Source organism: Lampetra planeri, chromosome 13, assembly GCF_965212315.1.
Source record: "Lampetra planeri chromosome 13, kcLamPlan1.2.h2, whole genome shotgun sequence".
Taxonomy (NCBI): domain Eukaryota; kingdom Metazoa; phylum Chordata; class Hyperoartia; order Petromyzontiformes; family Petromyzontidae; genus Lampetra; species Lampetra planeri.
Window position 1 is genome coordinate 1,108,191 of NC_136119.1, and position 26,082 is coordinate 1,134,272.

At 57.2% G+C, this 26,082-nt stretch overlaps 2 protein-coding genes across 2 annotated transcripts in view; both read right to left on the reverse strand.

Moving 5' to 3' along the window:
- Nucleotides 1-558: 558 nt before the first annotated feature.
- LOC144722142 (uncharacterized) lies at nt 559-14,074 on the reverse strand. The gene is made up of 4 exons (XM_078600315.1): nt 3,874-14,074; nt 3,070-3,140; nt 1,781-1,921; nt 559-1,568 (listed from the first exon to the last, which is right to left on the reverse strand). Exons 1-4 carry the CDS (start codon nt 14,063-14,065, stop codon nt 1,413-1,415), a joined length of 10,560 nt encoding a protein of 3,519 aa, XP_078456441.1. The 5' UTR covers nt 14,066-14,074; the 3' UTR covers nt 559-1,412.
- An 80-nt stretch (nt 14,075-14,154) lies between these two features.
- Nucleotides 14,155-26,082, reverse strand: part of LOC144722143 (microtubule-associated protein 1S-like) — a 42,028-nt gene continuing 30,100 nt past the window's right edge. Inside the window, exons 4-6 of the mRNA XM_078600317.1 lie at nt 16,685-16,767; nt 15,777-15,917; nt 14,155-14,259 (exon numbers count right to left, since the gene is read on the reverse strand). Coding sequence (XP_078456443.1) covers nt 14,155-14,259; nt 15,777-15,917; nt 16,685-16,767 — 329 coding nt within the window. The remainder of the gene's footprint in view (nt 14,260-15,776; nt 15,918-16,684; nt 16,768-26,082) is intronic.

Sequence of the window (26,082 nt, forward strand, 5' to 3'; positions counted from 1 at the left end):
GGGGTCAGGTCAGGTCGGGTGGGGTCATGTTAGGTCGGGTGGGGTCAGGTCGGGTGGGGTCAAGTCAGGACAGGTCAAATCGGCTATGGGTCCAGGTTGGGTCAGACTCCAGTCCATGCTCAGCGACCCTCTTCCCGTCTCTCACCCCCCTCACGTTCACCAATGTAACGCGTTCACCAATCTCACGTTCACCAATCTCACGTTCACCAATCTCACGTTCACCAATCTCACGTTCACCAATCTAACGCGTTCACCAATCTCACGTTCACCAATCTCACGTTCACCAATGTAACGCGTTCACCAATCTCACGTTCACCAATGTAACGCGTTCACCAATCTCACGTTCACCAATCTAACGCGTTCACCAATCTCACGTTCACCAATCTAACGCGTTCAAACGCACGCGAGGTCGTTTCACGCCGCACGCGCCTGATGCTGGGCATACTACAACGAAGACAAAGATCCCCCGTTTGGCCTTGGACGGACTGTTGGGGCAAGTGCTGTTAGCGAGCACCTATTTAATGGGCCAGAAACGCCATTCGAGGGGGGGGGGGGGGGGGGGTGTGTGGCCAGTGCCACGCCCGGCAGCTTTCGTCTCACTAGTGGCCATGTTTATTGATCGTACCAGGTACTCATTTGAGGCTGAGTCGACCTAGGTGAGACCCAGCACCGGTTCAGATAATCGTCACTCGGATCGGCTGTGAGCGGGAATCAAACTCGGGTCGCCGGATTCGTAGTGCAGTGCGCGAACCACACACGTACACACACACACGTCCTGTTTCGATATTCAGTTGTGAATCTGCAGTCTCTACGCCGTGACACTGACTTTGTTTACTCATCATCAGGCGCGTGAAACTCGTAGCGACTTGGCTTGACCGGGGCCGGTAGGCCTGGTGAAGACACATTTGGGTCACCCGGCACCCGGTCTCGCTGTGGACAGCGGCAGAACTGACTAGTCGCTAACTTGCTGCGCGAAATACTCGGCGAGATTCATTGCCCTGGTCGTATTCCGATTTAAAATGTTAAACAATGGTCAATCCCCTGTGCGATGGACGGAGCTTCTCATCAGCAAGGATATCCGGTGTTGGTACGACGTGCTGTTGTGAAGCAGGGAGTACACGGCTCGGTGGTGGCGGTGGTGTTCGCGGGAGCAGTATCCGTTGGTCGCGGAAGTGGAGGTGGCCATGGTGGTGGTGGTTGCAGTGTTGGTGGTTGTCGTGGTGATGGCGCATGGCCGTGGCGGTATCCATTGGCTGCGGTCACGGTGGTGGCGATGGTGGCGGCGGTGGTGGTGGTGGTTGCAGTGTTGGTGGTTGTTGTGGTGACGGCGGTGGATGTGACTGTGGCGGTTGCGGTGTCGTCGTCGTCGTGGTCGTGGTCGCGAGGCGTGGAGCGGCGTAGGCCGCGCGAGCTCAGAACTCGATCTTGCACGCGGGGAACGACTCGTTCTGCATCACCACCGTGCTGCTGCTCGCCAGCACGAGCACGTTGAGCTCCTGCTGGCGCTGGTGCGAGTCGTGGTACCACTCGCGCACCACCTCCGTGTCGTGCGTCGGGATCACCGTCACCTGCGCGTGGGGGAGGGGGGGGGGTGAGGGGGGGAGGGGGGGAGGGGTACCGATGGGGGACCGCTTTGACGGATTGAGTGATGATGGCGCTATCGAGCGATGTGGATGGTGAGTGGTGTTCTCAGCGGTGGAGTGATGTTGTGACCGGGTGAGCTCACCAAGTTAGCATCATCTGGCCAGCTCACCGGGCGAGGGTGAGCGTGCGAGCTCACCTGCATGTTGTTGCCGCCCCACTGCGCCTTGGCGTCGAGCATGGCGTCGAGCACGGCGCGGCTGGGCTCGCCACTCGCCGCGTCGTTGCCGCTCACCACGTAGTACGAGGAGCGCACGCGGCGGAAGAACTCTGCGTCCACCTGGGGCGCGCGGGGAGAGACGGCGAGACGCGGGGAGACACGGGGAAGCACGGGGACACGGGGAGACACGAGGAGACACGGGGAGATACGGGGAGACACGGGGAGACACGGGGAGATACGGGGAGACACGGGGAGACACGGGGAGATACAGGGAGATAGGGGAGACACGGGGAGATACGGGGACTCACGGGGAGACACGGGGACATGCAGCGACATTCAGGGACACCCGGGGCGGGAACACGCAGGGACACGTGGGGACACACGGAGAGACGCAAGAAGACACGAGGACAATGAGACACCGGACATAGACACATGGGACACTCGTTTTATCGGGGCTGGAGACTCGGCCGGTGTACATCTCAGTTGCCTCTGCAAGAGGAATGTGGAATTTCCCATCACTGGCTGCGCAGGGGCTGTATGCACGACTTGGTCCCTGCATGCTCATGGGAGCAGGAGTGGAATGTTTTGCTCAGAGGGGCCCTTGGTGGCTTCTTCTCGCGGGTACAGCAACAGCAGTAACAGCAACAGTAGCAGCAGTAGCCAACTGCAGCAGGAAGAGCAACGGCAGTAGGACACAGCAGCAGTCGCCAGAAGCAGCCGCTCGGTGTCTGCACGAGAGAGTGCCTGTCCGACGTTCCGAGGCCGTGCGGGCAGAAGGAAGGGCGTGTGTCCCCCGCGTGTCCCCTGCGTGTCCCCGTGTGGCTCCGTGTGTCCCCCCTGTCTCCCCGCGTGTCTGCCCGTGTCACCCCGTGTCTCCCCGCGTGTCTCCCCGTGTCACCCCGTGTGTCCCCCCTGTCTCCCCGCGTGTCTCCCCGTGTCACCCTGTGTGTCCCCGCGTGTCTCCCCCTGTCTCCCCGTGTCTCCCTGTGTGTCTCCCCGTGTGTCCCCGCGTGTCTCCCCGCCTGTCTCCCCGTGTCACCCTGTGTGTCTCCCGCGTGTCCCCGTGTGGCTCGCTGTCTCCCCGTGTCACCCCGTATGTCCCCCCTGTCAACCCCGCCTGTCTCCCCGTGTCTCCACGTGTGTCCCCCCTGTCTCCCCGTGTCACGCCGTGGGTCCCCCCTGTCTCCCCGCGTGTCTCCCCGTGTCACCCTGTGTGTCCCCGCGTGTCTCCCCCTGTCTCCCCGTGTCAGCCCGTGCGTCTCACGTACGGTCTTGGCGCTGCAGTGGTTGGGGATGTAGGCCAGGTCCACGTATATGGGCGGGCCTGGTGGAACCGCAGCTGTGGCTGGTGGGAGGGAGGGAGAAAGTGGGGGGTACAGTTGTTGAGGTTATAAAAAAGAAAATGTTTTATCCGTGTATTTTTTTCAAGTGAATTGTTTACCTTTCCTATACTTTGCACTCCCGTCATGTTTTTTGTATTGTTTGCTGTTGAAACGTTCTGACCCCGTGCCCCTACTGGACATTTCTGAAAAATAGCTTCATAGCTCATCGGATTCCTCGAGTAATAAATATAGATTGTGACATTGGATCGCAGGTCACGGTCCCCTGACCCTCACCGCTACCAGCGCGATTTTACGAGATCTAAAAATCATTATCGTCATCAGCCGTGGGCAATCCACTGCTGGATAAAGGTTTCTCCCAAGCCCTCGCTACCAGCCCTCCCACAATCCTGCCATGCGGCATTATTCTATCCAGCGCCTGCTCCCAGACACTGCGAGCTCACTTCACCATCGCTCCAACTGTACACGAGTGCCGGGGAAATTTAGCTGGGGGGGGGGGGGGGGTAGCAGGCGCTGGGTAGATTAATGCTGCACGGCAGGATTGTGGGAGAGCTGGTAGCGAACGATCCGCTCGCCAACGGAACGATCCGGGTATCGGTATCCGGGTGGCGGCAGGGATCGATTCGTAACCGAGAGCTTCCGGATATCGTGCCCAACTGCTATCGCAGTACAACTGCACAGTTGCGCTGCCAGACCAGAGTGCTGACTGAGCATCGCGAGCTGGTGACTCACGGGACTTGGCGCGGTTGGCGCCGAGCTTGGCCGAGTTGGTGGCATTCTTCATCTCCTTGTCCTTCCCTTCGGCCCTGGTGAGCTTCTCCGCCTCCTTCTCCTTGCTCTTCGACACCGACGTCTTCACTGCCCCCGCCGCCTTCTTCCTCGCCGGGGACTTGGTCGACTTTCTGCTCTTCGTCTTTTCCTTGAGCTCCTTCTTCGTGGCGAGCCTCCCGCTGTCCTTCTCGGCCGGCCAGGCCGCCGAGTCCATCATGTTGACGTCGGGGTCGGGTGGCGGAGGCCGTGGGTCTGGCAAGTCCTTGGTCGCGAACGGCTGCAGGGGCCGATCCCGCACAGAGGATGACGACAAGGAGGAGGCAGAGGCGAGGGGCAATGCCCGCACCGGTCGAGCGATGGCAACGTCCGCTTGGATCGTCTCGGACTCGTCCTCTGAGTCGTCGAGCGTGGCGTCCCCGGCGATCGAGTGGAATTCCTCGGTCTCCAGTGGAAGGTCGGAGTCGGTGGGTGTGGGCAGCGAGTCGCTGACCGACGAAGGGGGGCTCTCCTCGGCGGGGCTCACGTGCACCCGGGCGCCACCTTTGCACGGCGACGCGAGCGAGATGCCTTCCAGCGTGAGCGGCACTCGGCTGCACTCGCGGTTATGTCGCTTCTCGGTGCTGCTGCTGCTGCCGGTGGCAGTGGCGGATGTCTGCTCCGTCAGGGCCACCACCGTAGGTGAGGTGCCCTCACTCAGGAACCTGTGCGTCACGACGGAGGACGCGAAGACGGTCATGCTGCCGTGAGGAGATGGTGGGCTGTCGCGAGGAGACGGTGGATTGTCGCTGGCCCACACCGGAGTCGCAGGAGGCCTGGTCGGTGTCTGCTCCCCGCGGGTCGAAGGCTGTCCACCGAACTGTGGAGATCGATCTTTGGGTGGAGAAATCTCCCCCGCCGGAGATTTATCGCCAGCCAGCATGTCAGGAGAGACTGGCGACTTCGAGATGGGTGATAGCTTCGTGGACGATGTTGCCGCTTCCGGAGAACGCCTGTCGCCTTGTGGTTCATCGTCACCATCCCTCGCTGGCGGCTTTCCCGCGGGCTTCACGTCCAAGGTAGTCACGGTCTGACCTTCGGGCTTTGTGTCCAGACCCGAACAGAAGTTTGTCTTCGGCCCCTCCTTGTCGAATGGTGCTCGGGGGAGGTGTGCCTCCAGCGAGAATGCGCTCAAGGAGCCGCCAAAGCGCGGGCCCTCACTGTACTCGGCGCTGGGCGAGCCGGGGGAGGTGGAGGAGAGCGTGCTCGCTGACTCGTCCTGTCGGCTGGAAGAACCAGGCTCCTTGTCGGCGCGCGATGACTCGAGCGCCGGCGAGTGCAGCGGGGAGCCAGAGGACCGCGATGGCTCCGTGACGGACGACGTATCGGGGGACACGGGCGAGTAGGTGGCCCCCTGAGCCAGCGCCTTCTCGTGGGGCCCACACCGGGAGGCCTCGGCATAGACCGTCTCTGGCACACCACGGCATGCTCCTGCGGTGTGGGAGACGTGGGAGACATTCATCTCCCAGGGTTCCAGCGGCTTGCTTCCCTCTTTCTCTGTCGCCGGCATGGAGAAGTTTTGGTCCTTCAGGACTTGTTTTTCCATCGTTTGGATGGGCGACGTGGGCGACGCAGTCAAAGCGGGTGACCCCGGCTCGTAGTGTTTTACCTCAGCGGGAGGCGGCAGCGCGGACCTCTCTGTGACTGACGCAGATTCGGTCGCCGGTGTCGATGACGATGATGGCGATGGCGGTGACGATGGTGATGCCGCTCCTCCCCGCTCCACCTCGTCATGCGTCGCGTTCTCTGTCACGCTCAATGGTCTTGCCTTCTGGCTCCATCCGCCGGGAAGTGGCGCGAGCTCCATCGCGGGGCGTGGTGGAGGCGTGGGCGGTTTCTGTGGGCTGCACGAAGGAGATGCCTGGGGAGACACCTCAGCCAGCATGAGCATCGGATCGGGTTGGACAATCGCACGTGTCGCCTCTTCTGCATCCGCTGCCTGCTCATCGAGGGCGAATGAAGAAGCGCCCGTCGGTGACTTCTCAGGCAACACGGCTCCACTCTTGGAGACCAAATCGGACTCTTCAGAGTTGGGTGAATCCTTCATCGACGCTGCTGCGGGTGCGGGCAGGGATGCGTGCGGCATCGTTTGCTTCTCGCAAGGTGGAGAGCCCCTATCCAGCTCTACATCACGCTTTCTCTCGGGAGCTTCGCTCATCGCAGGGGCCATCTCACCCGATCGTGACGGCGGTTGGGGATTCACCTCCCCGTGCTCTGAACGGTCAGTTTCGCCATCGGGATGCGGCGATTCGAGCAACGAGTCCGGCGAATACGCCTCTTCGAACATCAGCATCGTCTCTAAGATCTCAGCCCCATGCGCATCGGAGATCTTGACAGGTGACCCGGCCGACCCCTTGTCTTCCCTGGTAGGGCGTTGCGCATCTCCCGGCGTCTCGTCCTTCGAGGGTGGTGCAGCTTCGGCCGCTCTTGCCTCGCGAGGTTCCCATTTGTCTGGCGCATCCCGCCGGCTCTCGGCGGCGTGCGAGCCTGACTCGCCACGCCGTGGTGGAGTCGGTGGGGCGTGGTCCGCCTCAAAGCCATCGGAGCCCCGGGACACGCCACCAGGCGACGCCGACGAGTCGCTGAGCGGTGACGGCGACAGAGGGGAGAACGCTGGGTCGACGTCGGTGGACCGTAGCCGCAGAGTGTGGCGGAGCCGCTCTTCCTCCTCCACACCGCGCTCCTTATCGGCCTTCCTTGGTGGCGTCCCTTTGCCCTCTGCCTCACTTGCGACCACATGGGGGATCTCTCCTGTGGTGAACGCTGAGTAGAAGTACTTGTAATCCTGTCCCGGGAACGTCCCCATCATGGAGTAGGAGGCACTTGCCATGCGATCGATCTGCACGTATGGCGGGAGGTTGTTGTTCCACTCTGCGCCCTCCGGCATTCCTGAGTCGAGCTGTGGTTTCTCAGGTGGAGCAATGTCCTTCTCTCCATCCTGCTCTCGCCGTTCGAGCCCCGCTGACGGGAACTCCTCCGTAGGCTCAGTGCCAGCAAGCGGCGGTGTTTTCGGGAGGCTCGGCGGCGAGGGGGATTTCCCTTTGCCATAGATGTCGGCGTAGAAATCGTGCAGTGGGGAAAGCCTGGATGCCAGGGGCTGGATGAGGCTGTACTCGGGCGGTGGGGACAGGGGCGATTCGTCATCGTCTGTCGACTCAAATGGACTCCTGTACTTCCCGCTGGGATCTTTGCCCTCCTTGTCCTTCTGTTCCGCCAACTTCTTCTCAGTGTCCACCGCGGGCCGTGCAGGGGCCACGGTGTCTGTTGGCGAACCGGCCGGCTTCCTGGGAACGTCCGCGTTTTCCGGGGTTTTAAGCGAATCTTCCGAGATGGGCGACTTGGAGGTCGGACTCTCGCTAGCCGGCTTGCCGGGTGGTGCTACCTCAGGGGCCGCTTTGCCAGGACGCCCGGCACCGTTCCCGTGCATCCCCTCCTCCTCTCCCTCGTCATCATCTCGAGCTGTGACATCATCGCCGGCCGAGAGTTTCAGGTCAAACGTGTCTGGAGTTTTGGTGTCGCTGTCGTCGGGTGATAGCGAGTCTTTGGACGTTGGCGAGGAATTTTTGGATGACTCGGCTGGCCTGGCACTTGCCGGGGACTTTGGCGGGCTTCTCCCAACTTCACCCGGCCTGCTGGCCTCGTTGACGGCGGTCGTTTGTGAGGGAGGCCCGGTGAGCAGTGGCCCGCGCTTGGAAATGTTGAGCTCGTCTGGTCTATTCGCCCCTTTACCGGCCGCGTCGCACACGGCCTCGATGGGATACAGCGTCATCTTCGACTCCGCCTTGAAAAACTCGGGCTGCCCCCCAAACGCCGCTCGTCCAGGTGACACTGGGGACCTCGTTCGGGTGGCGTCGATGCTCCCACGGTGCTCCCCTGGGCCCCGCGACGGCATCTCGGCTGATAACGTTGGATAATCTGTGAGGCTGCCTTCGTCCACCTGTGCCTTGCTCGCGGACGACACCAGGGCCTCCGCCGCCGCCTTGGAGGCTGCGATTAAGCTGTCAAGCGACGGTGCCATTGCGGGGGCGGTGGCGGCCACGGGAGACTTGGAAGAGCAGAGCTTCTTGGTGACAGGTGACTCCTGCGGGGAGACAGGAGAACGAGCGGTGTCCTTGCTCGGGTGTTTTCCGCTGGGCGGAGGAGCCTCCTTGGGGGACGCGGGTGAGGAGAGCGGGGAGAGCAGCGAGGGTGAGGCCGAAGGTTGATGAGAAGATGGGATTTGGGTCAACGCGAGGAAGGCTTCTCCGCCAGCCAGTAGGGAGGTTTCAACCAACATGGCTGCCGCCGCCGCCTCTTTGCCGGCATCATCGGCCAGTGTGGTGATCTCAGCTCTTATTTCCTGCATCAGGTTGAGTATTTTTTCATCCGCATTTTCCCCACAAGAGGATTTCTTGGTAGGAGAAGCATCGTGCCCATGATCTGCCACCACGGGCAGGTCATCTTTTGCTTCAGCATTAGAAGTTGGCTTTTCAGGAACCTTGGTTGGCAACTGGTCAGATGCCCCTTTCACTTGACTGTCATCATCTCCGCCGAAGTGAGGAAGACTTGCAACCGCAGTGGCTGTTTTGTCTGCGGATGATGCCTCATTGAGGAAGCTCACGTTGCCTGGGGATTCCAGTGCAGCCGACATAAGAATGGGACTGCGCAGTGGTAATGCTTCTGTGCTTTGAGCCGTCGCTTCAATTCGGGGAGACCTCTGCAGTTCCTCGGAATCCCGATCGTCGAAAGCGCGTGTCCCCACAAATGTGTGGGGCGAGGCAGGGGTGGTCGGCGCCAACACCTCTTGCTCTGTCGCTCTGTCTGCCCGCGTGCGCGTTTCTTCTTGGCCCTCGCCTCCGACCTCACTCACCGCTTCTTGTCCCATGCCTGGTGCTCCGCTGGGGTCGGCTTCGGCCGCTGGGCTGGACGCAAACGAGCCGCCGGTGCAAGGGCCATCGGTCACGGAGCCCAGGGACGAGCTGGAGCCGCTAAGCGGAGACCTCTCAAGCGAACGCTCAACAGGGGCAGCACATGGCCACAGGGGCTCCGCCGCAGCCACAAGAGATGACCCGCGAGTCTCCTCCGCGATGGACAGGGGCCATGGCTCAGCGCCAAACAAGTCGGAGGGAGGCCTTTGTTGCTGTTGCTCCATCGGTATATCTGCCGGCATTAAATCCTCGGCTTCTTGTAGACGCTCATTCGCCGTTCCAGCGGCGTGGATCTCCTCGGCCAGGCTAGGACGCTTCTCGGCTGCGTGAGCCACCATTGTTTTTTCCGGCAAAATTGTCGCGGGAGAAACCGCGTCCTCGCCAAGTGACGGCTTGATGTCTGTGGCGCCTGCGTCTCCCATATCTGGCATATCTCCCGGCCTGCTGGACACTGCCGCTAATGACTCTCCACATGCTGACGACCATCCCTCATTGAGGTCGCCCCGCACAGCCATGTCGCCTAGCATCTCAGATGGAACTAGAGTGTGAGAGGCCTCGGAGACAGAGGAGTCCTGCGATGTCCCGAAAGAGTCCCTCTTAGGCTCTGGCCTTTTGAGCGACAAAGCCAGGCCCTCAACGGAGTCGGTGCTCGGCCCAACGTTGACCGGTGGAGCCTGCCCCTGCTCGCTCTCCATCCTGCCAGACTCAGAGGCGATGCTGAGGCTGTAGGACGTCTCGCTGAGAGGTGACTCGGCGGACGACTCTTTCTGCGCCGTCGGGGCCCTCTTGAGACAGACAGCCAGCGTGACGGAGGGGGCTGCCCGGGCTGCGGCAGCATAGTCGCCTCCCCCGGTGGCGAGCGCGTGCTCTCTGACTGACCTGGCAGTGCTCGTGGACTCCGACTCGGACGAGAGGCATGGGGTGAACTCGCCGTCCTGTCTCAAGGAGGAGGATTTCTGAAAGGCGGAGATCGGCAACTCGGGTAGATCACCGTGGCTTGCTTTGTCATCCAGCTTGAGGGATTTTGGCGAGTGAGTGGTGGCTGCAGAGGAGGGCGATGGAGGAAGGGTGAATTCTTCCAAGGTGGGATGGCCATGCAGGAGGAACGCACTGTACTCCTCGTCAAAGTTGCCCTGGTCTCTCGCTGCAGAACTCTTCGACACGCTGTCGTACTCGAGGTTGCACGGCTCGGACATCGACTCTTCGGACGGCTCGCACTCAAGGCCCATGTGCGGATCTTCCAGTGGAGTGATGGACTTGTCGGAGAACGTCAGCTCTGACAAGGTCTTCCCCTCCTCCTTGCCGGAGCCCCTGCCGCTAGCCTCAGATGGGGGCAATGGCTTAGAGTCATCAAAGGGGCTGATGGAGGGTGCCGTGGTCGTGCTGGCGTCCAACGAATCCGGCACCTGCTCGGGAAGTGCCGGTGAGTCTTCGAATTTGACCTTCTTGTACTGCAGAGTTTCGTCGTGAGAAGCGGCAACCGGTTTGTCAGTGTCGGCGTCGTGCACGGAAGGGGGCTTTTTGGAAACTTCGTTGCCATCGCTGTCATCATCGCCATGCACATCTTTGTCAAAAGGTGGGACACTGGGGTCTTCTGCAAATGGAGACTCACATCGCTGCTGCTCCGGCACTGCGGGCGATGGCGGAAACGCAAGCAACACCACGGGTGACGCCACGGGCGATACCATGGGCGACGATGCAGTCTTCTCCGTGGGCAAGAACGTTGTGGCCTCATTGCCCAGGGTGGCTCCTCGCCCAGGCTCGGAATCATCCCGTTGGGATGCGGTGGTCTCTGCTCCACGTTCATTCACGTCAGGGCTGAGTTCGTCCATGGGGAAGTGGATTTTCTCGTCGGCTGGGGAGTAGGAGGAGGGAGTGAACGCCACGCCAAGTTGTGGCGAGCCAGGCAGCGAGTCCATCTGCAGAGTTTTCTCCTCAGGGCTGCTGGCGCATTTCTCCGGCGTGTCAGCAGCTGCTGCCACTGGCAGCATCTTCTCCAAAGCAGGGGTCTTCTCGATGTTGGTCGGCGTCAGATCTGACGCAAGGTCTGGGGTCTTGTCGACCATGGGGGAGGGCGACGTGTCAATCGCCGCCTGGCTTCCGTGCCCTTCGAGCTTCACCTGCAGCTCTTGAGCTTCCCTCTTTGGTGACTCCGTGGCTTTGCCTTCGTCGCTGGGATATTTGAAGAAACGGTCATCCTCCAGTGAGGAAGTGGGTGATATCGTCGAGGCGCTGGCGATGTAGTCCTTCCCGGGCGTGGCCTCAGTCTTCGAGTACACCAGGCTGCTGGAGCTGTCGAGAGCCAGGGGGGAGAAGGTGGCGACGGTCGTCCTGTCTGCCTCCGCGGGCTCTGTCTCAGCGTGCTGGATCACGGCCGTCGTGGCCTCGCCGCCCGATGACTCATCGTCATCTTTGTCACTCATGCTCTCCTTCGGGGTCGGCATCTCGGACATGGGCGTTGGTTCGCCTGAGATCTCCAGTGATGCGAAAGTGAAGCCGGATGTGGGGGTGGCCTCCTCACGGAGGTCTTCGTCTGATGCCATCTGCTCGGTGTCCGATGGGCCCGGCGACGCCACTGATGCCCCCACCGTTGCTTTCGCCACCGCGTCGTGCTGCCCCGGAGAGGCCTCCACTGGCGGGGACTCCGGCGTGATGCAGGCGCTCGTCGGGAGCTGCTTGCCAGTCTCTCCGGCCCACTCCTTCTGCTCCTCCTCCTCGTGCTTCTCCCTGATGTCGCTCAGCTCCTCCTCTTCCTCCGAGGAGTCAACACTCAGCATCTCTGGTTTATTGTTTTGGTTCGGATTGGTGTCTGGCTGAACATCGCGCTCAGCACAGCCGCGGACCTCCGCGTCATCCTCCTGTGTTGTGTTCTTGTTGCTATCTTCCAGGTGTCGGTCGGTCGTGAATTTATCAGCGGCGTCACACTCCTCCTTCTCCTCTTTCTTCTTCTCTTTCTCCAGTTCAAATTCCACCTGTTTTTCACTCTCACTTTCTTTCTCCTTCTCTTCGTCATGTTCGTCTTCCTCCTCCTCTTCAAGCCTGTTGTTGTGCATCTTCTCCTTATCTTCCTTCTCTTCGCCATCGATTTCTTTTTTGCAGGGCTCCGTGACACTGCTGGGCTCTCCCTCGGCCTGCTCTGCTGGCTCGGGTTCCTCCTCGATAGCTGTGAGTTGCGTGTCGTCTGAAAATGAGCGATGGGGAGACCGCTCGCCCCTCTCCTCTTCGTCAGCTTCAATTTGCGTCAGCGTCTTCACTTCCTCCTCGTGAGCTTGTTCGACTTCCTGCAGATCTTCCTGCTGCTGCTGCTGCACCACCACTGTCACCACTTCCTCCTCTTCCACCACCTCCTCCTTCTCTAGGCGACTTGGCGCAGCGTCAGCAGCATCGGCAACCGGACTTGGCGACCCGCCTGCTTCCAATGCTTCTTCTGCCACCTCCACCTCGACGAGCTTCTCGTCTTCCACCAAGTCCTTGAAGTCCCGAGACAGGTCCTCTGGCGTTGTCATCCGGGATCTCTCTGCCTCGGGCTCAGTGGTGGTGGTGGCGGCAGCAGCGATGGCGACCGCGGCCTGCGAGGCATCTTCGGCTTTCTTCACAGGCTTTGCTTCCTTCTTCTTCTTCTCCGCCTTGCCGCGAGGCTTGAGCTTCGGCGATGGTGTCCTCTCCTTGCGCAGGAGCTTCGGCTCAGCGTCTTTCTTCAGAACCTTGGCCTTCTCTGCCACTTTCTTTGTCGGCGTGGGAGAGGTGAGAGGCCTCACTTCATGTCTGGGCGGTTTCTTCACTTCCTTGTCATCTTTGCCCCCATTCTTCCTCTCTGTCTTTTTGACATCCTTCTTGTGGTCGGTCCTTTTGAGCTCTTTCTCCGCATCATGGGCTGCGTCTTTCGCAGCGTCCACTTTTTTCTCCTGCTCCTTGGCCTTATTTTCGTTCAAGACCACCGACTTGTCCTTTGAGCTCCTCTTCATTGTTTTCGGTTTCGAAGCATCCAGTTTGCCCTTCTCCCTTTTGATCCCCGACGCTTTTTTCACTTCTGGCTTTTCCAGCTTGGCTTCGGTTCTCTCCGCCTTTATGTCACCCACCCATTCAGCCTCCTTCTCGCTGGCACTCGCCGGCGGCCGGCACTTTTCATCACCAGGCGTCATTTCCACGGCTCTCACCATCGCCACGACAACCGATTCTTTGCCTTCCTTCGGTGGCGGAGGCGGCGACTTGACTGCCTGGATTTTTGGCGATGACCTGAGGCTCTCCTTGCTGTCCGTCTTCTGCTTCAGCTTGGACTGCTTTGGCAAGAGCCCGGCACCCATATCCTTTTGCATGGCCACGGGGTGCTTGAGGAAATCCAGGTGCTTCAGCTTGTCGAGCCCTTCCAGGATCTTACCCTGCGGTGCGTTGCCGGGAAACAGCACGCGTACGATTTTGTCGGCCGGGTTGGCCGGGTGCCACACGACGAGCGCCGTGATGGACGTGAGGTAGGGCACGGCGATCTCGCCCTCCTTGCCGCCGGCCAGCATGACGCCCGTCTTGGCCTTGCTGTTGCCCGCCCACTTCTGCATGAGGAACTGCATCTCCTTGCTGTCCCGCACCGGGTTGAGCACGTACATGTCGAGCCGCCCCACGCCCAGCTTCTGGAAGAGCACGATGGGCTCGATGGCGGCGGCGCCAGCCGCCCGCGACAAGGGCTCGGGCACGATGCCCAGCCCGTCGAGCAATTGCAGGGTCTGGCGCGCCTCTTCGAAGCTCTTCCTCACCTTGCGCCCCGCTGGCTCGGTCGCGGCGGCGCGCAGCTTGTCGGGCACGTTGAAGAAGACGACACCGATCTCGGGCGAGATGAGGTTGCGCATCCACTCTCCGTAGGCCGCCGAGCCCTGCGACTCCTCGTCCTCCACCTCGGCCAGCTTGCGGCGCAGCAGGCCGTTGACGCCGGGCAGGTTGTCAGCGCCGATGTGCGTCACGAGCACAGAGTCGACGCGGTCCACGTGCCGCACCAGCTTCCAGAAGCACGAGCGGCGCTCGGAGCCGCCGTCCACCAGCATGTTGAAGCCGTTGACGGCGAAGAGCGCCGAGTCGCCGCGCCCGCCGGGGAAGATGTAGCAGCATGGGCGTGACAGCTTGAGGAAGCCGCCCGACGTCGGCGGCTCCAGGAGCTCGAAGGGCGAGGGCAGCTCCACGGACTCTGCCAGGTACTCGGTGAACTCGGAAAGGCCGTCCATCGCCGCGTCTCCGCCGGCGGCGCTGCAGTTGTTGTTGGCGCCGGCGGGGGCGCCGGCGGGGGTGCTGGCGGGGGCGGGGGGGTTGACGCTCACTCGGACGAATGCGTCGCCCGGCGTGAGGGCGAGCGCCTCCAGGGCGCCGCCGCGCCAGTCGCCGTCGTCGGGGCACGCGACGGTGAGGTGGGCGCGCGCGTCTGAGGGTGCGGAGCAGAGCTGCGCGCTGAGCTGTGGGTGGGGAGATGGTGGGGAGAGAGGGAGGAGAGACGTCAGTTATGAGACCAGTTCAGATGGATGAGTCTGCTGATGCTGATATTGCTCCAACTAAACTAAACTATTTTTTTTATTTTACGAGGTAAGGCCCACTGAGCTGCGTAGCTCTTTTTTCAGAAGCGACCTGGCCACAAATGATAGCTCAATGAAGTGGCTCATCACGTGGAAATGCATAGCAGCCAAATGTGGAGGGAAAAACCGGAGGACCTGGAGAAAAATCCACCCACACACACCATGTGAGTCTATTGTTCTCTATGTGAGTCTATTGATCTCAGTGTGAATCTATAGATATTTGTGCGAGTCTATGGGTCTCGATGAATTCGCTCAGATTCAAGTTGAACACTCGTGACGTCAGCACCGGCCCGTTGGCTCAGTTTCTCAGTGACAAGGCCATTGTGAACCCCACCCCTGCCGCCCTGCCCCCCCCCCTGGCGAACCAACCCCGCACCCTCCCTCCCCCCATTCTCGGAAGTCATCTCCGAGGGACGACGTGGGCCGATGAATGATTCATGAGGGTGCCGATCGTTACCACCGCGTTCTGTTCTGCCCTGCTCAGCAATTTGGCCACGCAAGGGTGGCACATTTGAGGAAGTGGCGCGGTGGTGATGGGGGTGTGTGGGGGAGTATGGTGGGGGTGTGTGGGGGAGTATGGTGGGTGTGTGTCGGGGAGTATGGTGGGGGTGTGTGGGGGAGTATGGTGGGGGTGGGGGGGTGCAGCAACGTTTAATCGATAAGGACAAGGTTGCTCTGCCACTGCGGCGCACGGCGCGATCGTTGAGATCCCCCAACCCAATCCGGCGTCTCTGGTTACGGGCGCAAATAAAGACCGGCGGTGTCAGCAGAAGAGGAGGAGGCGGTGGGTAGCGGTGGTGGTGGTGGTGGAGGAGGTGGCTGAAGGTGGCTGGAGGTAGCTGGAGGGTGGTGCCCAGTGGCGTAGTAGCGACATCATCAGCTCAGGGGGTGCAGCGATCGGTCAGGTGGGGCCCCAATATTTGATTTGTCTCACAGCACGGTCGCACCCAGGCTTTTATAAAAAATCGCGGCCTCCTCGTGCCTAATCACATCGTCATTACGCTCACGGTATCGAACATTTAACGCTGTAGGGGCGCTGCGTCTTCGCAACATGCGGCCACTTACAGCTCCCTAGTACCTTTTTGAAAAACAATTGACACGTATCCAATTAAACAAAAATCCCAGAAACGGAGTTCCACGTCCAATGTTCTTTCACTAAAGTCAATTACGTTTCTTTACGGTAAAAAAACGGTATTACTTCTAATACTAAACTTTTGAAAACATCTATCATTGTGGTTGTTAAGGGGGCCCAAACTCGTAGCTTTGGTGGGGGGGGGGGGGGGGTGTAGAGGAAAGGCACCTCCTGCCTGCCCCACGCTCGTTACGCTACCGGTTGTGCCCCCCATCCGGTACGGAGCGGTGAGCTCACCTCGGGCTCGGTGAGGATGCTGGCGAGGCCCTGGCACGACACGTAGCCCTGCTGCAGGGCGATGTCGCCCGTGGGCTCCAGGCTCTGGCCGGACACCACGAGCAGCTTGTGGTGCGCCGGACCCCGGAGGAGAGTGCGCACCTGGGGGGGGGGCGGGGTGCAGTGTTGGGGAGGGGGATGAAGGGGGGGGTGCATGGAAGGCAGCGGTGCAGGAGGACACACACCAACACCAGCGTGTTCAATGCCCACACTCACTGCACATGCACCTTACAAAGACAAAGATCACCCATATAGCTGCTAGGGAGTCGCATCACCTATGAAGACCGACCCGGCACTGAGTGGGGTGGGCGGCCAGCACCACGCCCGGCTGCCTTTGTCTCCCCAGTTGGCAATGTTTTAACGCATTGTACCAGGTATTCAATTGAGGCTAAGACGACCTAGGGCAGATCCAGTACCGGTTCAGAGAATCGTCACTGGTGGAGGCCTTGAAGCGGGACATCGAACTCGGGTACACTAACCGCTGTGCGACCGCTCCCCACACAAAACTCACAACCACTCCCAGAATACTCACCAATGCTCCTTGATGATGGAGACCCGTGAACAGTTTATCCAGGAGAGCCACTCTGAGCCTTGTGACACTTTTTCAGGAGGGTTCTGCTGCTGCTGCTACGTTGAGATTTGTATCTTTAGGAAACTGGAGCACCCGCAGAAAACCCACGCATTGCGCGAGGGGGCAACGCTCTATCCCCGTGCCAGGGTATGGCACCGCCAGGAGGGTTGGTAGATCACCGCACAGGTGGTGTGTGGTGATCCAGCAACCCCTGGGCGCTGCCTCCACAGCAGTGCTGGGTTACTGACAGCCACGTGAGTCAACACCACGGCTCGTCTCTCTCCACTCTCCTGCTCACCTCGGTTCCGACCGCCTCTTCCGAGGGGTTGATCAGCACCACGGTGTCCAACTCATCGCTGCTGTGCTGCAGGGTCTTCTGCCCTGCGCCACCCGACGCAACCACGCACACAAAGACAAAGCAGCATCGCCTGTAACAGACCGTTGGGGACAAGTGCTGTTAGCGAGCGGCACCTACGAAGGCCGGCACGGACAACGTGTGAGGGGTTGGGTGGCCAGCACCACGCCCGGCCACCTTTGTCTCCCCAGTGACGATGTCTATACACCGCATCAGATACTAATTTGAGGCTGAGTCGACCTAGGGGAGGCCCAGGACCGATTCAGATAATCGTCACTGGGTGTTGGTGGCCGTAGCGCAGCGCGCTTACCACTACACTACGGCCCCCACTACCACACTCACGCGCACACATACACACATACATACACACATACATACACACGCGTACACAAGCACACATACATACACACACACATACATACACACGCGTACACGCGCACACACGCACACATACATACACACACATAAATACACACGCACGCACATATACACATACATACACACGCGCACAAACACATACACACGCGCACACATACATACATACATATACACATACATACACACGCGCACACAAGCACTCACACATACAAAAACAGCTACATACACACGTGCACACACACATACACGCACGCACACACGCACACACACACACACGCACACACGCGCGCACACCCACACACGTGCACACACGCATGTCAGGAGAAGAGGAACCACAGATGAGCGTGGAAGGCAGCAGCCACGCGGTGAGTAGCCAGCACTACCAACTGCCCAAGCTCCGCGGTCCCCTATGTATTACGGCATTATCGGCCCATATAATCGGTGACGTTTCGAGCAATGGCCCTCCTTCAGATAACGTAGTACAAAGCGCCATTTCCCGTAACGTCACCAATTGCATGCAAGAATATATTTCGTTGTCACGCCGCAGCAGCATCACAACAGCAACAACAGCAACAACCACAACAATAACAACCACAACAATAACAACCACAGCAGCAAGGGTCTTGCTCTGAATCAGTCGGGTTAACTGTTAACAGCATCCCTCAGTAGTCCTCCTTCCCACATCCGCTCGTCCGCCCAAATCACTCAATATAACTTATATTCATGGTTCTTTCGGTAAAGTCACGTAGATAGAAACAATTATAATAAAATAATGAAAATAAAGTGAATAAATAAAAAATCACTTTATTAAAGTGAATTAAAAAAGAATAACAAATATTTGTTTTGTTCACTTTATTTTTATTATTTTGTTATAATTTTTTCTATATGAACAATTTAAAAAAATGTATTCACTTATTTTTATTCTTTTATTGTTATTCTTTTATTCTAGAATATGAATTCCTGCAGTCAGGTGCTATGGGACTCTGCCACAGTCGACAGAGTAAAATAAAAACATGAATATCGCATCTCCAGATGGTGCTGCTCATGATGATGTTGGTCACGTGATGTGACAGACCACGACGACGACGCTGCTTTTGGAGATGAACAGGGTGGTGATGCTGCTGAAAATAATGATGATGATACTAATTCCTATGATGATGACGACGAGCGGAGCTGCATTGCAGTGTCCCGTCGAGTAAACCACTTACTGGCCACCTCCGTCCACACGGACACAAAGACAAAGAACTCCCGTATAGTCTGAACAGACTGTTGGGCCAAGTGCTGCTAGCGAGTACCTATGAAGGCCAGCACGGCACACGAGGGGGTGGGTTGCCAAAACCACGCCCGACCGCCTTTGTCTCCCGAGTGGTGATGTTTTACCGCACCGCACCAGGTACTCATTTGAGGCTGAGTCGACCTGGGGGAGACCCAGGACCGGTTCAGATAATTGTTGCCGTGAGCGGGAATCGAACTCTGTTCGCCGGGTTCATAGCGCAGCGCGCTACCGCTCCCCACTGATTAACCGACATACGGACACAGGGATACACAGACACACGGACATACGGATATGTAGTGGTGGTATTGACGTGCGCCGACTGTGACAGTGATGGATCACGGGGCGGCGCGGGGTGCGGGGTTGGGCACGCGTTGTGGGCGTGGTGTGGACGCGCGCGCCGGGAGTGACAGATGACGAGGCGGCGCGGAGTGAGTGGTGAGGCACGATGAGATGTGGGAAAAGAGGATCGTAGCCAGCACCCGGCGATTGGTCGAATAAGTGGGTGCTCGCAGCGACGTCCGCAGGTGGGGTATAAAGGGGGACGCGCGAGAGCACTCGGGGAGAGTTACCCAGTTGAAGACCCGAAGACGGAGCTGAAGACCTAGTGAAGCCGAGTAGCTCAGTGGCGTTAGTCGCCGAGTAGCTAAGTGGATGTTGGTCATCCGAGTAGCTCAGTGGCGTTAGTCGCCGAGTAGCTAAGTGGATGTTGGTCATCCGAGTAGCTCAGTGGACGTTAGTCGCCAAGTAGCTAAGTGGGTGTTTGTCACCCGAGTACTAAGTGGATGTTGGTCATCCGAGTAGCTCAGTGGCGTTAGTCGCCAAGTGGCTAAGAGGATGTTGGTCATCCGAGTAGCTCAGTGGGCGTTAGTCGCCAAGTAGCTAAGTGGGTGTTTGTCACCCGAGTACTAAGTGGATGTTGGTCATCCGAGTAACTCAGTGGGCGTTAGTCGCTAAGTAGCTAAGTGGGTGTTTGTCACCCGAGTACTAAGTGGATGTTGGTCATCCGAGTAACTCAGTGGGCGTTAGTCGCCAAGTAGCGAAGTGGGTGTTTGTCACCCGAGATACAAAGTAGGTGTTAGTCACCTGTAACCAAGTTTGATAAAATAAAGAGTGTGTTACCCGTGAAGTCGTCTCCCGTGGAGTTACTACATTACAACTGGCGTCAGAAGTAAACCTGTCTTCAAGAAGTATGGACACAAGGAAGACTACCCGTACCCACGAGCGAGGTCGGGATGACGACTGCGTACCGGGGACACCGACCTCGGGAGTAGAGGACGAGGAGTTGCCGCCGATGCAGCACTTCGCGGTGATGGCCGACGCTCCGCTTGCCTCCGACACCGGCCTCCAGGACGCGCACGCCCGCTTGGTGGAGTTGCTACTCGCCGCCGCCGCTGTCTTGGCCGACATCTCCGTTCCGGCGAGCGGAAAAACGGCTGCGGGGGTCGTGGAGGAAGCGACGGTGGAGGATTCCCGCCAAAGGGCGCTTCGCGCCAAAAGCCTGGAAGTTGCCGCCGTTTTTGGGGGGCCGCCACCGATTGGCGGGAAAGACGAACGCCACGTGGCCGGACACCTCCGCGCAGCGCAGCCCACGTCATCGGCGCGCGCCGGAGCCCTCCATTTTGCGCCTGACAACCGAGCCGACATTTTACACAACTCCAGCGGAGCGCGGGAAAATCTCTCCGACGTCGACGACGATCGGGTCCTCCAGCAAAGATTGCCCGCGCTGTCGGCGTTCAAGGCGGATGGGGGCGACTGGGGAGCCTTCCAACGAAGGTTCCTCGCTCATCAGGAGATGTCGGGGTGGTCCGACACCACTGCCCTGCGTGCGTTGCCAGCGATGCTTGACGACGACGCGCTTGCAGCCTTCACATCTGCTGCAAGGTCGTCCCGCTCTACGCTCCAGGCCGCACTACACCTGATGGCGAAGGTGTTCGGGCCGCCCTCCACGTGCCGCCACCAGTTCTACGATCGGCGGAAGGTGGCTGGGGAAACGACGCTAGCCTACCGCACGGCACTGCTCGCCTTGGCGGACGCGGCTTTTCCCCGCATGGATAAGGAGGGGAAGGACGCCATGGTGACGGAGCAGCTGCTGGTGTTGGCCCACGAGTTGGGGGTCCCCATCAACGTGGCAGACGAGATGGAGATCTGCTCCCTGGCGATCGCCACGAGCATTCACGCGTACGAGGTCCTCAAACGCAAGCCGGGGGTCGTCTGCAAATGGCCGGGGAATGCGGCACTGGCCGCCACGATCGCCGAACCTCAGCCAGCTGCGGTGCAGGAGCGGGCCTTCGCTGCACCGTGTCCGGGGGAGTGGAGAACGGGAGGTCGTTCGCCCACACGTTCGCCCCGCAAGCTGGAGCAACCGAAACCTACGACGTCCGTCGTCTGCTACAACTGCGGCCTTCGGGGTCACGTCGCAGCCGGGTGCCGGGCCCCGCGTCCGCGCACCGCAGGACCACGTCGGGACGACGACCAGGGCCACAAGTCATCCCAACAAAACCCGGTGCCTCGGGCTTGACGGCTGCTGACCATCGAGAGCCTGAACCCCGGGGCACGCACGAGTCCTCGATGCCTGGCCGATGTCCGCGTCTGGTGCCGTACGACGGACCGGCAAGGCGGACTCGGGCTAGGTCTCAACAATTTTCATGAGGACGGGTTTTTTTTGTGCTCTACACCGAGCTCGCCCGGTGTTCCCCTCTGCCGGGATAATGTCCCGTTGTAGGGACGCTCGGAAGAAAAGGGGACACTGCACGAGTCGAAAGAAAAAAAAAATTTTCCATTTATTTTTTTTGTATACACATTGCTATTGTCACTCGCCGGTTTGTATATATTGTTCTGTTGTCGCGGTGGCATTGGTTGAGGGTTGCGGATGGTGGTGTTCGCGTCGTGTTGTGTTGTTAGCTTAGTTGTTGTTCTTGTTGTTGTGTTGTGTTACGGGGCACACAGGGAGGGTTTGTAATTTTTGTAGCAGCCGGGGCGGCTGCGAGCTATGTGGTAGGGGGTGATGTAGTGGTGGTATTGACGTGCGCCGACTGTGACAGTGATGGATCACGGGGCGGCGCGGGGTGCGGGGTTGGGCACGCGTTGTGGGCGTGGTGTGGACGCGCGCGCCGGGAGTGACAGATGACGAGGCGGCGCGGAGTGAGTGGTGAGGCACGATGAGATGTGGGAAAAGAGGATCGTAGCCAGCACCCGGCGATTGGTCGAATAAGTGGGTGCTCGCAGCGACGTCCGCAGGTGGGGTATAAAGGGGGACGCGCGAGAGCACTCGGGGAGAGTTACCCAGTTGAAGACCCGAAGACGGAGCTGAAGACCTAGTGAAGCCGAGTAGCTCAGTGGCGTTAGTCGCCGAGTAGCTAAGTGGATGTTGGTCATCCGAGTAGCTCAGTGGCGTTAGTCGCCGAGTAGCTAAGTGGATGTTGGTCATCCGAGTAGCTCAGTGGACGTTAGTCGCCAAGTAGCTAAGTGGGTGTTTGTCACCCGAGTACTAAGTGGATGTTGGTCATCCGAGTAGCTCAGTGGCGTTAGTCGCCAAGTGGCTAAGAGGATGTTGGTCATCCGAGTAGCTCAGTGGGCGTTAGTCGCCAAGTAGCTAAGTGGGTGTTTGTCACCCGAGTACTAAGTGGATGTTGGTCATCCGAGTAACTCAGTGGGCGTTAGTCGCTAAGTAGCTAAGTGGGTGTTTGTCACCCGAGTACTAAGTGGATGTTGGTCATCCGAGTAACTCAGTGGGCGTTAGTCGCCAAGTAGCGAAGTGGGTGTTTGTCACCCGAGATACAAAGTAGGTGTTAGTCACCTGTAACCAAGTTTGATAAAATAAAGAGTGTGTTACCCGTGAAGTCGTCTCCCGTGGAGTTACTACATTACAGATACATGGACATACGGACACACGGACATATGAACATACGGACACAGACACACTTATACACGGACGTGAGGACACATGGATACTCAGACACACAGACATACGGACACACGGACATACGGACACACATATATAATAACACACGGACACACATTGGGATGGTTTTCATCCAACAGTGGATTGATGATGGCTGCTACTGATGATGATGCTGACTCTCAGTATAGTCATGCACCAGCATGATGATGGTGATGATGGTGGTAGTGATAATGATGGTAGTGATCATGATGAGGATGTTAATGACGAGGGTAGTAGTGATGATGATGATGATGACGACGATGATAGTAGTGGTCCTGATGACGATGTTGATGATGAGGGTGGTAGTGATGATGCTGGCAGTGATGTTGATGACCATGTTTATGATGATGGTAGTGATAATGAGGGCTGTAGTGATGATGATGGTCGTAGTGATGATGAGGGTGGTGACGATGAAGGTGGTGATAATGTTGATGGTGGTGATGATGAGGGTGGTAGCGATGATGAGGGTGGTGGTGATGATGACGATGGTGGTAGTGATGATGAGGGTGGTGGTAGTGATGAGGAGAGTGTTGATGAGGATGGTGGTGGTGATGAAGATGTTGATGACGGTGGTAGTGATGAAAATGTGAGTGGTGATGATTTTGATGATGATGAGGGTGGTATTGATGGTGATAATGTTGATGATGACGAGGGTGGTAGTAATGGTGATAATGTTGATGATGATGAGGGTGGTATTGATGGTGATGATGTTGATGATGATGAGGGTGGTAGTGATGGTGATGATGTTGATGATGATGAGGGTGGTATTGATGGTGATGATGTTGATGATGACGAGGGTGGTATTGATGATGAGGGTGGTGGTGATGATGAGGGTGATAGTAATGGTGATGATGTTGAAGATGACGAGGGTGGAGTGATGGTGATGATGTTGATGATGACCATCTGCATCGTGCGATGTGCAAAGACGCGAGCTGCGTTACTCAGAACGTCTCCTCCAGAGCACTCGACCCAAAAACACCTCATCCTCACCACCACCTCCTCACCTCATCCTCACCACCACCTCCTCACATCCCCAACGCTTCACCTCCAGAACCCCCTTGTCCTCACCCTTTCTTAGCCTCTCCTCCACCTCCTCAAATATTCCTTCTCCTCACCTCATCATCACGTTGGCCCCACCTCCATCTTTTCCTCACCTCGTCATATTCACCTCTTTTCTCCACATTCCTCCTCAACCTGGCACTGTCTCCTTCTCGCCTCCTCCAACCACAAGCTGGGGAGGCATCAGCACCCTCAGTGCTGCGGACATCAACGCTGGCTCTCGTGGACTCTGTAGCCGAGTGCTGGACCAGAAGCAGTCACCACTCCACTTGTTGATGTCCAACTGAACACTGCAATGTGGTGTGTCACCAGAGCCCTCGAAATAGGACCTTTTGCCAGTATCAAAGTATGACAAAAACAAGAACATGTGTTACCCGTTCTGGCAAATAGAACAGGAGGTGTCAAGATGTTCAAACACCGAATAGAAACCTTTTGCAAGGAACCAAGTGACTGCATTGATGACCACAAGCACCGTGTGTGATGAATGCAGACACGATTCCTTGCAAAAGGTTTTTTTATTTGGTGTTGGAACGTCTTAACACCTCCTGTGCTATTGCCAGAAAGGGTTCAACCTGTTCTTGTTTTTGTCATACTGGAACCATTGAGTCGACCCCAACACCCTGGCTGCCCGTGCTGTCACCAAATCTCTGTCCCACCCATCCGCCACAACGCTGCGATCCTCCGGGAAGTCCTGAACATCGAGGGAAGCAGTCGCCTTCCCATTCACCGGGACCTCAATAACGACCCTCGGCATCGCTTGAAGTCACGCCAAGCGCTTTAGACCCACGCGCTGAACCTTCATCAATGTGAGTTCAACCCGATGAAGCGTGGGGAGCTGAATGGAGTTCAAAAGAACTCACAAACAAACACCACCTTGTGAAGACCCAACGCAGAAGATCACTGGGTTCGATCTTCCACGAAGCTCATGGTCCACCATAAACCACACCCACTGCACAAACCAGGGCGGTAGATGTCGGTATCTGATGCACAAATTGAAAATTAAAACGCTCCAGCGTGCGACTGTGTTTCATCCAGAACAGACCGTAGTGCGACGCTTAACGACGCAATGGCAGATCCACAAATACGAAGGGGACTTCACAGCTGCTTCTGACGCGGTTGTGTGCCTTGATAACCACCTGCACGTGAACCTGCAGTTGTTGCTCTGCATCTGCATCAGCCGTACGACGGAAGAAGATGACTCTCCCTCCTCTACCTCGTCCTCCTCCACACCTCTGATCAACACTCCTCCCTGATGTCGTCTGCATCAGCTGGAAGAAGATGACTCTCCCTCCTCTACCTCGTCCTCCTCCACACCTCTGATCAACACTCCTCCCTGATGTCGGCAATGCTCCCTCCCCTAGGACCCGAGCCGGACGAGGTGAGATTCCATTTACGCCATTGATTCCTAGTCAAATATGTCCCATACAGCAGTCATATATGCCATTCGGATATCCCATTAAATGTCGTGTTAAATATCACATTGAAATAGCCGATCGATATAGCCCATTGAAATATCCCATTGAATATACCAAGAAAATAAAAATCCCATTGACATATTCCATTAACACCCTCGTAAATATCTATTTAAATATCCAATTGCAATATCCATGAAATATTACGTAGATGTATTCCATTCTAATATCCCATTAAATATGCCAATACTTATCCCATGAAATATCCCATAGACATATATAATAAAAACAAAAATATCCCATTGAACTTTCTAATTAAATATCCCTTATTCAACCAATTTGAATACCCCATCTGTTTTTTTCATATTCCACACAAACATCACACTGATATGCTCTTAGAAAGATCCCGTAGAAATATAATATTACTAGATTCAATTGAAACATCCAAAAACATTATCCCATCGAAATATCCCATTAAATATCCTATTAGATATATACCAATGAAATATCCTATTGAAGCATCCGATCACATCCCAATTAAATAGTCCATAAATATGCAGTATCCCAATGAAATATCCCATTGAGGATATATATCGTTGAAGTATTCAATCGAACTTGTCCAACTCTCACGGATACACAAACACGTGGATAAGAAAAATACAGACACACGGTTACACGGATACACAGACATGCAATTGCTGACGCCTTCATCCAGCAGTGGATTGATGATGGCTATTGCTGATGATGCTGACACTGATAGCATAGTCATGTACCAAGAATTGTGGTGATGGTGGTGATTATGATGATGGTGGTGATTATGATGATGGTGGTGATTATGATGATGGTGGTGATTATGATGATGGTGGTGATTATGATGATGGTGGTGATTATGATGATGGTGGTGATTATGATGATGGTGGTGATTATGATGATGGTGGTGATTATGATGATGGTGGTGACTATGATGATGGTGGTGACTATGATGATGGTGGTGATTATGATGATGGTGGTGATTATGATGATGGTGGTGATTATGATGATGGTGGTGATTATGATGATGGTGGTGATTATGATGATGGTGGTGATTATGATGATGGTGGTGATTATGATGATGGTGGTGATTATGATGATGGTGGTGATTATGATGATGGTGGTGATTATGATGATGGTGGTGATTATGATGATGGTGGTGATTATGATGATGGTGGTGATTATGATGATGGTGGTGATTACGATGATTGTGGTGATTACGATGATGGTGGTGATTACGATGATG

Excerpts from the sequence above, each read along its gene's own strand:
- LOC144722142 (XM_078600315.1), bottom strand. The coding sequence starts at position 14,065 with ATGGACGGCCTTTCCGAGTTCACCGAGTACCTGGCAGAGTCCGTGGAG. Across the intron at positions 3,141-3,873 it reads CGCCAACCGCGCCAAGTCCC|CTGCGGTTCCACCAGGCCCG; the intron begins GTGAGTCACCAG and ends CACCAGCCACAG. Across the intron at positions 1,569-1,780 it reads GGGGCGGCAACAACATGCAG|GTGACGGTGATCCCGACGCA; the intron begins GTGAGCTCGCAC and ends CCCCACGCGCAG.